Source organism: Chenopodium album, chromosome 20, assembly GCF_948465745.1.
Source record: "Chenopodium album chromosome 20, dcCheAlbu1.1, whole genome shotgun sequence".
NCBI classification, from domain to species: domain Eukaryota; kingdom Viridiplantae; phylum Streptophyta; class Magnoliopsida; order Caryophyllales; family Amaranthaceae; genus Chenopodium; species Chenopodium album.
This window is the reverse complement of record NC_137853.1, coordinates 31,937,251-31,953,270: the sequence shown is the minus strand read 5'-3', so window position 1 is coordinate 31,953,270 and position 16,020 is coordinate 31,937,251. Positions and strand designations below refer to the sequence as shown.

The following is a 16,020-nucleotide window of genomic DNA, read 5'->3' as shown; positions in this document are numbered from 1 at the left end:
ATCGCAATTAGACACAACCTAATCTAATTGTAATTTGAGAAGGAAAAAAATCGGCTTGTAAGGCCATGATGTTTAAGAGCATAATTCAAACATAAAAACTAGACCCGCTTAGACTAAACTCTTAGTAAAAAATACACTTTAATATCCCAACTATTTGCGATTTACTCTGAATAATCCCAATTATTGATTATTTTCTAACAGTCCTAACTTTGCCTCTTATTTTCTTCTAGTAGACCCAATCGGGCAACTAAGGGTCAATAACTTGTTGTAACAGGTCATATGCCACGTATCAACACAAGATTGGTACAAAATAAAAATAAAAAAAATCAAAAATAAAAAAAGTCAAAAAATAAATAAATTAGAAAATTTCATTATAAAATCAGATATTAAAAAAATTAGTAAATTTAAAAATAAATAAATATAAAATACTTAGAAAATAAAAAAATCAGAAATAAAAATTCAAAATTCAAAAAAATATCAAAAAAATAAGAAAAAAAATTCTGAAAATAACAAAAATATCAGACAATTAGAAAAATTTCAAAAAATTAATAGAAAAAAATCAAAAAATTTAAAGGAAAAAAAAAAAAAAGAATTGTTTGATTTTTTTTTTTAAAAAAAAATTGAAAAATAATCAAGTTTTGACACGTGACATTTATGAAGAAAAAACTAAAATTTACCTTTTCAACAGGTTATCGGTCATTGAGACCGCTGGAGGTAAAGTTGGGACTGTTAGAAAATAATCCTTAGTTGGGATTATTCTAGGTAAATCGCCAATAGTTGAGATTATTAAAGTGTATTTTTCCAAACTCTTGTTGACACATCTAATTAATGTGTAGGATTTAATCTTTAAGAAAAAGATAGGTTGATATGGTTAATCCCATGTTTTCTTTTATTTTTTTTGAACCAATATTTTTATTAAATTGAAATTATTAGAAAAGTTAGTTATAATTAATTAGTATACAATCAGACAAAATTTTAATCAGTAACATACGTCCAGTTTATTAAAATTAGGTCTAGTTTAGTAAAACTAAGTTCAAATCAGTAAAATTAATTCTAGTTAAGTAAAAATAAGTTTAAGTTTAGTAAAAATAAGTCTTATTCAGCAAAAATAAGTCAAGTTCAGTAAAAATAAGTATAATTCGGTAAAATTAAGTTTAATCGTTCATTTATTAAAGGTCCCTTTTATTTTCTCAAGACTTTAATCATACTTTGCTTTCTTAATCACATGATATTGATTTCTTTCCAATCAGAAACGAGTTCAGCTTTAAAATAAAGTTATTGTGCATTTATATTTGATAGAGTATAAATCATATTCCTTGGCCTTAACCATCAGCTTAAGCTTTTGGTTGAGTTGGTCCTCTAACATGGTATCAAGAGCCAACGTGACACAAAGGTCACGGGTTCGAATCTCATCCACCCCTTCTTTAAAGTGGAATTAATTCACACCATGTATGGGTGGGCCTGTGTGTTGCATCCACATTTCAAGCCCAAAGGGCCTTTCATGTGAGGGGGAGTGATAGAGTATAAATCATATTCCTGGGACTCCACCATCAGCTTAAGTTTTTGGTTGAGTTGGTCCACTAACAATATTTAATTATGAATTCAATAATGCAATTTACTAGAAAGTTTAGAGCATCTCTAATATTTGTACCTAGGGATTTGCTTGCAATTTGAAAATTTCTTGCTTTTTTTTTTTTTTTTTTTTTTTTTAGGGAAGAAAATTTCTTTGTTACTAGTTTAACCATTGATCTAAAAATGAAATTAGCTAGGGCCGGCTGATTTTCTTGAGAAAAAACTTGCCAAAAAAAGGGGTTGATATATTAGTAAAATTGAATTTATTAATCTAACTAATTAAGAAATTAAGGTTCATTTAAATCACGAGCTTCCCCTCAAAAAAAAAAAAAATAATCACAAGCTAGTAGTTAACCATAGAGGCACAAACTAGCTACATAGGGGATTAACTTAAAATTTTATGTCGCATAACAAACTAATTTGTTGATTAGCTTCATTAGAGTTTAGTTAAGCAAAAATTAATAAATAAACCAATTTATTTTCTAATGATTTAGATCATTTATATAAAGTGCTATTATGTGTTTTAAATTTATATAAGATGTAATTTCGTATAAGTTAAGATAAATTTGGGTGAAATAACATACCACGATATACTGACAACGCTTAGAGTGATCAGTAATAGCTCGATCAAGTGGTTAGAGCTCCCCTCCCGATTTCAGTGTATCCTAGGATTTAATTGAGGTGTTGCTCGTGCTTGAGATAAGCATTGACAAAACTGTATGTTCGAATATGGTACCGCAGAGTAAGTCCAAAGGATGCTTGGACTTACAAATTATTCAAAGTTGTTAGTTGCCCTTTGGGCAAATCTGGTCTGATGCTTAAAGGAGCAAATCTGATGCCTAGCGGTGGCAAATCTGAGCCAAGGAGAGTTTGTTTCTAGTTATTTGTTATCTGTTATATCCGTGTGATCTTTCGTACATCTGGCGTCATGTTCGATACATCTAGTACACCTGTCTACTTTGGTACATCTGGTACATCAGTTTTATTGTGAGGAGATTCAAATCAAGGTGGAGATTTGTAAGAAATATGCCTTGAATCAGTGACTCAGGGTAGATAAATGGTCGTGTAGTCCATTGTTCACGATCGTGTAGTCTGTGTTACTATGTACTTTTCAATATACACGGCCATGTGGCGTGGTTCATGGAACATGATCACCATGTGATCTTGGTCTGTATGGTTATTGTTTGGGCTTTAGCCCAATTTAGTTCCTGTTTTGGAGAGTTCAATATATACCCTTAGGTTTACTCCTAGTCAAATCAGTTGAGTGATTATTCAGAAATTTCTTATCTAGTGAGTTATGAGAGAGATAACATTAGAATGATAGCAATTAGGGGCGTGTGAAACAATCAATCTGTTTTCAGTTATTAGTCTCAAATTTGTTATATATGAATCTGTTATCTGTTTTCCTCAATATCAATAAAACTATTACTCTTACTTGCCCATAGACGTAGCCAACACATTGTTGGTAAACCACGTAAATCTGTGTGTGTTTTTCTTGTAAATTTTATATTCAATATTTTTCTTTCTTGCATCCATTATAACAACAAGCCTAAGTAAGATAAGCTCAACGGCTCAAGCAAATCATGATGAATAGCGTGATGAATAGAATATAGCCTAAGTCACGTTGTTTATTACGAAGTAAAAACATTCTTCTCATTTTCATCACAAAAAAATCATAATTTACATACAAATTAATCACAGATTCACAAGATATTAATTTCTTTCCTTTCATGAATGAGTTGGCTTTAAATTAAAGTTGATGTGCATTTATAATATGAATCAATAATGCAATATACCAAAAGGATTATTTAGTTAATTTTAACAAAAATGGTAATTATGGAAGGTTGTTATATAGACCAGGGTGAACTATATACTCATAAGTATTTGTTCTCATTGTGATGATTGTTTTTCATTTTATCATCAAATAAAGAGCTAAAAAATAACCTTGAGTTAGTTGGGTGTACGGTACACCCGAGTGTATATAACAATGATCATCGATATACTAATTAATTCAATTAAGTTTAGATAAGTTACGACTCTATATAAGTTTAGATAAGAAAGGTGAAGATAACAAACCGCCTATTACTACCATCCCTTGGTAAAAAAATGAAATAATTGATAACCATAAAAGGCAAAACCAATCAATGATTACACTTTTTAGAGTCCATAAAATACCCGAATAAAAAAGGCAAAAAAGGCCACCCAAAATCAGCACTTATATGCAACAAACTACTGTAACGTTCGAAGCAGCAGCAGCAACACCATCATTCTACTTAGCTGCTGCTCTATTTAACTGCCCTGTCACTCTCAATTCTCTTCCAATCTCTCTCAAAAAAAATTAAAATCCTTTCATTTTATTTCTCAAAAATAAAAAAAAAATGTTGTCAAGAACAAATTCTGTTGGCTGGTTGAATGAGAGAAATGAGGAAAATCCATCAGTTACATGGAACAGAAATCCTTGTGCTGATGCTGCTGCTGCTGCTGTTGCTGTTGCTGTTGGTGGTAACAATGGTGGCGGCCGAGGCGAAAACAGAGAAGAACTTGTTGATGGGGTTGATGTTGCTTCATTAGCAACTTTCAAATCAATGCTTGAAGTTGAGAATGAGTGGTATAACACTATCACTAATCCAAATTCAATTACTTTTTCAACCCCAAATGAAGGTTCTGAAAATTTGCTGTTAAATCATATTGATTCATCTTCTTCTTGTTCACCTTCACCCTCTGTTTTTAACTCAAATTCTTACTTGTTTTCTTCAAAACCCACCATTTTTAACAGCCCTTTAACTCAAGGGTTTGATCTTGGAAGTAATGGGTTTTTTCAGGACACCCAACAACAACATCATCATCATAATCATCCCCAAATGCCTGATTTGATGAACAGAGGTGTTGTTGGTGGTGGGATTTTAACTGGGTTTAGTGAATTTAGTACTCAAAATGAAATGGGTAGTCCAAATTTGGGGTCTAATCCTCATTTTACAAGTTTTCAATTAGGCGAAAATGATGGATTTGGAGTTGGTTCAGGTTCAGGTTCCGGTTCAGGTTCTCGATTTCGAGGTTTTGATGAAGGGTTAGGGAATACAATGTTTATGAATAGAACATCAAAGTTGTTAAAACCTCTAGATAATTCTGCACCTGTTGGTGCACAACCTACTCTTTTTCAGAAAAGAGCTGCCCTTAGAAAAAGTGGTTTTGCTAATAATAATAGTAGTAATAATAATGATGATTCTGGGAATTTGGGTGGAAATTCTGGGTTGAATTCTGGGGAAAATTCTGGGGGTGATAATAATAATGATAAGAAGAGGAAATTTGGGAATTTGGGTGTTTTAGATAGTGTTAGTTTAGATGGCTCAGCTTTTAATTATGATTCTGATGATTTTACTGAGAACAATAATTTTAAGATTGGTGGAGATGATGGGGGTAAAAATGGTGGTACTAATTCCAATAATACTAGCACATTAACCGGGGGCGATTCCAAAGGTAAGAAGAAGGGCCTACCGGCTAAGAACCTAATGGCTGAAAGGCGGCGTCGTAAGAAGCTCAATGATAGGCTATACATGCTAAGATCTGTCGTCCCCAAGATCAGTAAGGTGAAGAATTTCTTTAATTTGTTCTTTTTTATCGATTCCTCGTGATTTCGTTGATTTTTTTGAATTCAATTGTTACATGTTGTTAGAATTATTCAAAGTTGATTTGTGCTATTATGATGTCTCGTGAGTTTAGGCAGTAGACTTAGTTAGTAGTACTATCATTGATGCTTGGACATTTCAATTTATCAAATCTATTTTCTAGTTCTTGAAATTGAGAGTTTAAAGTTTGATATTCTTGGTACATCACATCATTGGTTGCAATGTAACGTTACTCTTTGGTGGTGTAAATGCATACTATATGAAAGTTAAGCATTAAATCAACTCACATGAATCTGGTGGACTAGTTATTTATTGTCTATACAAGTGGACCACTGTCCTAAAAGTTAAGTTACATTAGAAGAGGCATCTACAATTTCTCTTCTTCAATCTTGAATGTATGTTATTTGGCTTCCTAAATTAAGATAAAAGTACTAATTATTTTGATCTTCAATTTACTAGAACTAGATTATTTCATAACAAACCCATTTGGTTAATAATCATGTGGTACTTGCTTAGTTGTTTCTTCGAGATTAAGTTTTGGTGTTGCTTGCATTTGCGCGTTTTTTGGCTCATTAATCTTGCTTCCCACGATAACGTAAGAACGAGGATTGTTTATTTGTAAAAATTTATTGCCACTTTAACAAACCTATAATTATTAGGTTGTCTAGCTCACAATAGACGGTTATTGGGGATACGTACACATTTTATTCACATAAACCGTTAGCCTTAAATAAAAAAATTAAAAAAATTCTCAAACATCCAATTTAAATATTGTTTCAAATTTCAAACAATTTGAGTAATAAATGCTTACCAAGGTTATGGGGATTGCATTCATTCAATTCTGTACTGGTGTACTTTAAGAAAACTAAGCCATACTTGTCGTATAAGAGTAACTATTACTTTTAGTAAAATAATCTTTGTTAGAGTGGAGAGTAGTGTTAAATTGAATTTTTGGTATTGAGCAATTTGCCCCATAAATATGAAAATTGATTTTACGGAAAATAATTTATGTAGTCTCAAGGGCATAGGAAGCTAAAAGTGGATCTACTAAGCATCAATCAATACATTTGTTAATACCTATTCACTCGTGATTTTGTCATGGATTCCAAAACTAATAGTCAATCATTTTAGAATAAAAAATTTAGTATTTTGCCTTTCCTCAAAAAAAAAAAAAAATAAAAAAAATTTAGTATTTTGCCCGCTTCATATATATCATAACAGGGTATTTTAATTTAGTATACCAAAGAGCATTTCTCAGTCTCTTTTAGTTAGTCATGTGGATTGTACTTCTTAGACTCTTAGGTGATAGAGAGAAATATTCTGCTGTGACATTTATGTTTTCTGCCTATTGTTCAGAGCTGTAACTCAATGAAAATGCATGCCTGATTTGAGCATAAAATACCATAATTGTTCTCTATACATGTAAGATTCTTGCTAAATTTGGAGTATAATACTAGAATGAGTGCTGAAGTTAAGACAAGATACAGTCAGATTTCTATTTTGCTTGCTGATGTTATCAAAATTTTGCTGTTGTACTTTCAAACTGACCAAAAGAAGCATAAAAACTGACCAACAAATGATTTATCAAATTCATTTACAGATGGATAGGGCTTCAATACTTGGGGATGCTATCGAGTATTTGAAGGAGCTGCTGCAAAAGATCAATGATCTCCACAATGAACTGGAGTCTACCCCTTCTTCATTGCCGCAGCCAACAAATTTCCATCCTTTAACACCGACACTGCCTAACTTACCATCTCGAATCAAGGAAGAACTCTGTCCTAGCTCATTGCCAAGCCCCAATGGTCAGCCTGCAAGGGTGAGTTTTTGGTCTTCTTTCATGAATTTCCTTCATTAATCTGAGTTATCGTTCTTGTTTTCTTCACTTACAATATATGTAAAGTATTCCCTAAACTTAGTAACATGTATGTTCAAAACTTTTTTTTGTGAATTAGCCTAAAAATTTGTTTTTCAGAAAATTTCCAACTTTTAGCTACTTAATGCAATCTCAATGTCATTTAGATGTCCCAAAATTTTGTCTGATGTACTTGTTTGCGGCGTGCAGAGGCCAAATTCAAAGATTATGCTTCATTCTAAATCTCCAACTATGACAACAACCATTTTAATTTGCAAATTTATGTTCTGAATTCACAATAGAAGAAATTCTCTGTACTAGCATACATCTTGTTTCATGTTAGGAGAGGAACAGAAAATCTATGTACAACCTTCTGATTTTTCTAATTTTGTAGATTGAGGTGAGGCTAAGGGAAGGAAGAGCTGTCAACATCCACATGTTCTGCGGCCGCAGACCAGGTCTCTTGCTCTCTACCATGAAGACCTTAGATGGTCTTGGTTTAGACATCCAGCAAGCAGTGATCAGCTGCTTCAATGGCTTTGCTATGGACATTTTTCGCGCTGAGGTAACTTACCCTCTCTCTATCTTGTATTCATTTGCATCTGTGACTAATGAGTTGTGTACTGGTTTAAACTAAACCCCCCTTCCCAACCAAAAAACAGAGAAGCCAATGCCATGTCAGTAATAAGTACCTGTAATGAATTGAGTCATGCATAGGATTGTCATTCGACAAGATGATATTGATAAGATGTCAGCCATAATTGTTGTAGTAGCATACGTCGTTTATCTGTTTTGCTTTCAGAGAAGCATATGTCACTGATGGATTTCATTGTTGTCCTTTTCAGCAATGCAAGGATGGGCAGGATCTGCACCCTGACCAAATCAAAGCTATGCTCTTGGATTTAACCACCTTCCATGGCTCGACTGTAGTGGGAAATGGCAACGTGTGAATCGAATGGAGATTGTTGTTTCAAAATTTGGATCCAAAGAAGATGATAAAGAACTTTGCTATTTTCAAAACATGTTTGTTTTTACCCCCTTTAAGAACTATTTTTAGTTTAAGAGATATTTGAAGTTGTAATGGTGGTCAGCTTGAAGGCTTTTGTGCTATTCTTAGTTTGATTTACCTTCATTTTCATTTAAGGTTCTTTGGATTTTCTGGATTAGCTATTCTGTAGTTTTTACAATTCTAATAGAAGTAAAGTTTTTATAAATTTTCAATTTTTTTTTGTTTTTACCATCTCTGATCAAAGATTAGAATTTGACATTACTCGTATATTTTGGTACAGTATTTTCTCAACTTCTTTAGATGAGATGGGTTATTAATAAGCCAAGCCTGCTCGTGAACTGTTCGAGCTCGGCTCGGTCAAAGCTCGGCTCGACAAGGCTCGATTTGAGTTCGGATTCGGCTTGAGATTAAATGAGACGACATCATGCTAAGCTCTATACGAATAGCTCGCGTAGCTGCTCGAATTGTTTTTTTTTTTTTAATAAATATTATATGTTTTTTAATATTTAAATAAAGTTAATAAGCACAATAACTACAGCCCATTGTTATATCTAGGTACTTGGGTAAGTTATGCGACATAGATTATATTTTATGGGCTTAAATGAGCCTATTTTCAAAATCGAGCTTAATAACGAGCTTGATTTTGAACTCGAGTCAATAAAGAGCTCGAGCCACGAGCCGAGCCCCACTTTTAAGCACTCGAGCTCGAGCCGAGCCTACCACTGTTTGGACTTGGCTCATTAACAGTTCTATCCTGTACATTAAAAGTCACCTGTAGAGAATACTCGTAAAATGGTAAAATGTCATTTCTAAAGTGTACTCCCTTTATTTCTTTTCTCTTTATGTTATTTCATACGAAGATTGATTGTAAATCATCACATATATGTAATTCTATCAGATTCATTTCAACGGGTATTTCATAAATACCAACTTTGCATAGTTTTTACAAAAGATTTATTTTATTTTTTTTTTTTTTTTTTGGGTTACAAAGTACAAATGATGAAAAAGCCAATACAAACAATAAATATCGAAGACAATAAAAGGTTGGTACAAAGTCCAGTCCGACACTGTGGGACTATATGGACCAGATTGAATTTTATAAAGTTTGTATTCAAATTGGACTAAAATTTTATTGCTTGTCAGATTTAAACTTGCATTTGCAATTTTGCACTAAAACTTTTTATAATCCCTCGATTATTTTTTTCTTAGTTACACTTAGAGGGCGTTTGGCAAGTGGGAATTGAGGGTGGGATTGGGAATATTAATCCCAACCTACGGTAATTCCCATGTTTGGTTCATGGGAATGGGAATAAAATGTTTCAATTCCCATCATTCTATTATCTAGGGGGAGTAGGTAATAGAGATGGGAATTGGAAACAAGTAATGAATTGACTAAAATGCCATTAATGAAATAGAATGGAATAATTTTTACAAGGGTGTTTTCGTAATTGTAAAATGTTATTTCCCATCTATTCTCATCTCTTTCCAAACAAGACTTTGGACATATTTTATGAATTCCCACCTTCTAACTCCCATTCCCATTAGGGCTGTGCAAAAATCGGTCCAGACCGTAATTTGGACCTGAACCGGACTGGACCTGGATAAGCCCGGACCGGACCTGCTGATTCCGGGCCGGTCTTCGGTCCAAGAAAATTGTGGATTCCGGGTTTCAGGTCCGGTCAGGTCTAGACCCGGAAAAATCAGGTCTGGACCTGAAACCCGGATTTTAATAATAATTGGGGGAATTTTTTATTAGTCACTGACTCACTGACTTACCCAGTTACACATTTCCCTACCTTAACATTTTCAAACTCAAAAAACTTCTCTTATAGTCTCCACTCTCCAGCGCAGTCACACATACTCCATTTTTTCCGACGAGTTTGAGCATCATCGATTCACCGTCTGCGTCGCTTCTTCTTCATCGGGACTCTCAAAGTCGAGTTAAAGCTATGTCTCGAAGTTTTGCTTTTCGAACCTACTTGTTCGACTTCTACTATGTTCAATTACTTACTATAAATGGATAATTTCATTATTAAGGTTTAAGATATCTTCGCTTGCTGCCAAGAATTCAGTTGGTAAAGTATCAAATAGTTATCATCTTTGTAATAAATTATAGTAGATCTGAATATAATTATATAAGTAATAAGCTTGCTTTTCTACAAAATGCATAAAGATTAGCCCCAGGATTTATTTATTTGGTTTTTTTTTTTTTTCTGACAGGTTTAATTTATATGATTAGGCACTAATAGTTGGTTTATTTTATATTGTACTGATTTTTGACTTAATAAGTGTGTAATTGGCGTTGTAGTTTTTAGCTTAATAGGCTTTTGTGTAATTATATGTTTTTATTTTTCAAGAGTAAAAACAATAAAATTGCTGAAACAGGTCTAACAGGTCTAAAACCGGACCGGACCTGAAAATTCAGGTCCGGACAGGTCCAGACCTGATTTTTTCAGGTCCGGTCCTCGGTCCCCAAAATGTCAAAATGCCGGTCTTCAGGTCCAAGGGTTCCCGGTCCGGTCCGGTCCGGTTCTGGACCTGTGCACAGCCTTAATTCCCATTACCATCCTATAATCCCCAAATTCCCATTCCCACTTGTCAAACGCCCCGAGATTATCTTCACTAGTCACATATCAATTTTGACTTAATTCTTTTATCAATATCTAAAAAGCAATCATATAACTAATACAAAGTATATTAGAATGGCAAATGTCATTGTTTCGTGACCTGACTAAAAGTTTAGATTTTCAACAGGTCACGAAACAATGGCATTTGACATTCTAATTTTTCGTCAAGTGTTGCACCACGTAGGCGACAAACTAACTTGAATACGACACCTATGATATTAGATAAGAAATTTATTTTAAAGTTTTATTTAGGATAAACTTCTAAAATTCAATATGTATAAAATAGATTGCTGTCCAAAAGAAAAAAAAAAGTATAAAATAGATAAACGAATTTCATATAAAACTCTGATAAAACTACCTTATAAAACTTCTAAAATAATTTTATTCTAGTATATTTTTTAGGGTAAAAAAATTATTTTAGAGTTTTATCTCTAAAAGGACTTCTAATATTCCATATTTATAAAATAAACTAGACCCTGACCCCGACCCCGACCCTGACCCATGTTCATTAACCAACATCTCATCTTTGGGACCCACAGGAGCAGGTAGGATTGCCTGAGTAACAACTGCAGGAGGGCCAACCGTGGCAATAACAGGAGCAGCAGCCGACGCCTTCTTTGCCCTCTTTCCTAAACCACTACCACCTGCTGATTGCCATTTCCTGTCCTTTAACCTCCTATGACAGAACCACATCTGTAATTGCCGATCACTTAACCCTAATTCAACAGAAAGCTCTGATTTCAATGCTTCTGATGGGTATGTCGCAACTGCAGCAACAAATCAACCAAAAACAAAATAAGATCAATCAAACAATGAATATTATCAGAAACATTTCAAGATTATTATACATGATATATATAAAAAAAAAAATAAAATAAAAAAAAAAAAAAAAAAAAAACAATCTTCTCAAAAAAAAAAAAAAAAACAATATTGCAAGCAACAAAGAACAAACCTTGATAGGTTTTCTCAAGAACTTCAATTTGAGAAGGCGCATTCATCTTCCTCAACATAAAAACCCTAGAAATCGACGAAAAACGATCTAAAATTACCAAATCACAAGATCAACAACAACCCAGATGAGCAAATACCCCAAATCGAATTGGGTATTTGCGAATCAACGCAAGAACAAAACTTGAATGAAAATTAGAAGTTCGGTATTTTTTGTTGTTCCTTTCAATTATCGAAGAAAAAAAACAAAATAAATTAGGAGGATTAAAAAAGAAGAGGAGTGAGTGGTTAAGATATTCGTGGATTTTTTTGGATTAGATTCACGATTCCAGGAATTCTATGTTATTTTTCCTTTTTTTTTTCTTTTTTTTTTACATTTTGTTATTCCAAGCGTTTTTATTTTTTTCTGGTGAAATATTTTTTTTTTTTTAGGAATTCTTTTTAAGATTATTATACTCTCTCCGTTTTTTTTTTTGTTTTTTTTTTGTTTTATTTGCATCACTTGTAAGTGCGCAGAGTTTTAGGAGAATGAATTAATAATGTGGGTGGAATAATTTATTATGGTAAAAGTAGGGGTGTCAATTGGGTTTTCGATTCGGTTTGGGTCCGATTTATCGATTTTCGGTTTGTAACGGGCCGATTTTTTACGGGTTGGAATTATTATCAGGTCAGTTCGAGTCGTTTTTAAATAATTTCGGGTTGGTTCGGTTTGGTTTATTTTTATCACAGTTTCTTTTCAGGTTGGATTCTAATCGGGTCGGGTGATAATCGGGTCGGGTGATAATCGGTTCGGGTTAAATTCGATCAGTTTAAAAACGGGGTTGATCAGTTTAAAGCGGGTTTTGGGTCAAAACATATCGGGTCCTAATCAGATCGAGTTGTAATCGGTTCAGGTCATAATTGGTTCGAGTTGAACGCAGTCAGTTTGACAACTTATTTTGCCAGTTTTAAACGGGTTTCGTTAACGTATATCTTCTTGTATGGGCGTGTTCATATTTACTTAATTTCAGTTCAGTTCAGTTCAGTTCCAATCAGTTCAGTTCAGCTCTTAATTTCCCTCTCACATAAAATATTCATTTCAGCTCAATTCATTTCAGTTCAGTTCAGTTCCAATCAGTTCAGTTCAGTTCAGTTCCAATCAGTTCAGTTCAGTTCAGTTCAGCTCAATTCAGTAAATATGAACAAGCTCTATATCCTCAACATTCTTTAATTAGTTATTCAAGTAGATCATACAGAGGAATAATTACTTGTTTAGCTTATGTCCCTTTTTTGTATAATGATTTTCAGGATCAAATGATAATAACAAATCTAGATTTATTACCTTTTGATTTAGATTTTTCTAATACAATATAGTGTTCCATAAGCCATAACTCGTATAAGGACGATAATATTTTAGCATAAGAGTTTCATTGACATCAAAATTCCAAACCTATTCAATATAAATAGGAAATTTTCACTTTTTCTACCACTCAAACACCCCGATTTCACATTTGCTACCCAGCTAAAAATTTATTTTCTTTTGCTACCACCTAAAATCACAAAATTTAAATTTCACTACCACTTAACGGAATCCGTTAGAGTTCCGTTAGATTTATTTAAAAAAATAAATTTAAAAAATAAAAATAAAAATAAAAAACCCAACCTCTCTCAAGTGCCCAGCCCCATCCCGTCAGCCACCCTCCCCTCCCCTTTGACGGCGCCCGGCGCCGGCGACCTCGCCCGACCCCCTCCCTTTACCCCTTCTTGCTGCCCAACCTATGATGATTATTGCGATCTTCCCTCAATGAAGCAACTCTTGACGAAACCCTTACCTCCGACGATACCACCTGCTCCCTTGGACTCTCTTTACCATCATCTTCAATTGTAGATGGTTTGCAACAAATGCAACCCATTTCACCCCTATTTTCACACCACCAATCATCCACTAGAAAATTGCATCACGCATTGCACTACAAAAGGGGAAAATCCTAACAATTTTGCACAATTCCCAGTAAAATCCAATGGAGGAAATTGAAAAACCAAAAAAAATTCAACTACAAGATCTGAGTCAAATTCGTACAAAACAAACTCTGAATTCTTTGCTTGAGTGGGAGTTAGAAAGAGCATTCCATATTTTTGGGAAAACTCTTAAACTCCATTAACACTTTGGGTTTTGGTCGGACCTTGCTAACTCCAAGGTAGTGAACCTAAAAAGTCGTGTTCGTCCTTTGTGGGTGGATACCGTTGGAGGCACGGCATTTGCGGTGCTCAAGGCTTTCAAGTAAGAGCCCGTTTTGTGAGGGCAAAGCTCGCTTCAAGGGTATGATTCATTCTTCCTTTTCTTGTGATTATTTATTTATGCTTTATGGTTTTATTAATTACGAGTGGTTCCTTGGGTCGGGGTTGTTTCCGCGGTGAGTCGGACTCACCAAACCCCAACATAGTTTACTCACCCATAAATATTATACACAATTGTGTCACCTCTAAATAAATTTGCATTGGTGGTTAATAGGTTATTCCTTATTCAAACTCATAACATTTGGATAATAGGTTATGTTCTTATGAAAGGAAAAAAATATATAAAATTACTCCGTAATGACTTTTAAATAATAGTCTATCCTTTGTAAATCCTATTAATAATAGTCTATCCTTCGAAGACCCCTGACCGAATAACTCGAGTAATCACCGACCGAATAGCTCATGTAACCCATGATCGAGTAACCCCTCGAGTAACCCTTGACCGAGTAACTCAAGTATTCCTTCACTAAGTAAACCCTCAAGTAACCCTTGACCAAGTGAACCCCTCGATTAACTCTGTCTAAACCCCTCAAGTAACACTTGACCAAGCGAACCCTTCGAGTAACCCTTGTCTCAATCCCTCAAGTAATCCCTGATCGACTAACACAAGTAACCCCTGACTGAATAACTTGGGTAATCCCTAACAAAATAACTCAGGAAACCCCTACCATAGTCTGTTTTTTAATAATTGTAACACTACTTTCTTAGGTAAGAGTCCACAACTATTTTATTATTTCTCTCTAACCAGCAACCTCATTTACAATTTTTTTTTTATTATTATTATTTCTCTCTCACACGAACAAATAAAAATATCCCAATAACTATACTTTATATTATAAAATCACAAATTTTTGTATGCAGCCTGTTGTACCGTGCACCAAAGGTTACTCGAGTTTCTCAATATGGGATTACTCGAGTTTCTCGATCAGGGGTTACTCGAGTTTCTAGGGTTACTCAAGTTACTTGGCCAGGCCAGGGGTTACGACTTGCATTACTCCTTATCGAGTAACCCCTCAAGTAACCCCTGGCCGAGTAACCCCTTGAGTAATCCATGACTAAACCCCTCGAGTTACCCTTAACCGAGTAACCCCTCATCCTCAAGTATCCCCTGATTGAGTAACCCATTAAGTAACCCCTGACTGAACCCTCAAGTAACCCCTGACCGAACTCCTTAAATCATCCCTAACCGTGTAACTCACCACTGACCGAGTAGCTCAATTATCCCATGACCGATTGACCCCTGATCGAATAACCCCTCAAGTAACACTTGACCAAGTAAAGACTGAACCCCTGAAGTAATCCCTGATTGAGTAACCCCTCAAGTAACCCTTGACCGTGTGAACCCTTCAAGTAACCCTTGTCTCAACCCCTTAAGTAACCCTTGACCGAGTAACTTGAGCAACCCTAACTGAATAACTCAGGTAATTCCTAACAAAATAACTCAAATAACCCATGTTATAGTCAATCTCATAATAATTGCAAAACTACTTTCTTTGGTAAGAGTCTACAACTATTTTATTATCTCTCTAACCTACCCCATTTACACTTTTTTATTATTATTATTTCTCTCTCCTACAAATAAATAAATATATATATATCTCACTAACTATACTTTATATTATAAAATCACAAATTTTTGTGTACAGCCTGTTGGGATTAGTTAAAAGCGCACATCATTTTGTGTTTCGATTGTCGAGAAATCATCGAGTGAATCTAATTGTTAATTTATTTATTAAAAGGTGAATTTATTTATAAGAGTGTTATTGATGTAAGGTGTAAGATATACTTGATAAAATTCACACTCATCATTTTGCATTATGACAGTGTTTATTCAATAGAAAACTATTGATCTTTGATAAGATAAAAAATTAGGCTAAGAAGTTATTTTAAGTTGTACAATATGTTTTTTTTTATGCATAAAATAATTTGATAATTTAAATTTTCTTTTACCAATCAGAAATCTTGTAGGTATTTCAACTAAAAGTTTTTTTAAAAAAAAAAAAAAAAATTTCACACGGCAAGCAAAAGCAAGCTTAGATTAATTCTCAAGGGTGGTCAGCATGTACATAACTTCACCATGATAACTGATTAAAGCATTGCAATATA

General features: G+C 33.9%; 2 protein-coding genes across 2 annotated transcripts; one reads left to right on the top strand and one right to left on the bottom strand.

Annotated features, from left to right (window-relative positions):
• The first annotated feature begins 3,752 nt into the window (after positions 1–3,752).
• On the top strand, positions 3,753–8,240 carry LOC145597668 (transcription factor ICE1-like). The gene is made up of 4 exons (XM_081653889.1): positions 3,753–5,159; positions 6,799–7,017; positions 7,448–7,618; positions 7,899–8,240. Exons 1-4 carry the CDS (start codon positions 3,951–3,953, stop codon positions 8,001–8,003), a joined length of 1,704 nt encoding a protein of 567 aa, XP_081510015.1. The 5' UTR covers positions 3,753–3,950; the 3' UTR covers positions 8,004–8,240.
• A 2,381-nt stretch (positions 8,241–10,621) lies between these two features.
• On the bottom strand, positions 10,622–12,808 carry LOC145599082 (uncharacterized). Its single transcript, XM_081655492.1, has 2 exons — positions 11,642–12,808; positions 10,622–11,456 (listed from the first exon to the last, which is right to left on the bottom strand). Exons 1-2 carry the CDS (start codon positions 11,697–11,699, stop codon positions 11,107–11,109), a joined length of 408 nt encoding a protein of 135 aa, XP_081511618.1. The 5' UTR covers positions 11,700–12,808; the 3' UTR covers positions 10,622–11,106.
• Positions 12,809–16,020: the final 3,212 nt, after the last annotated feature.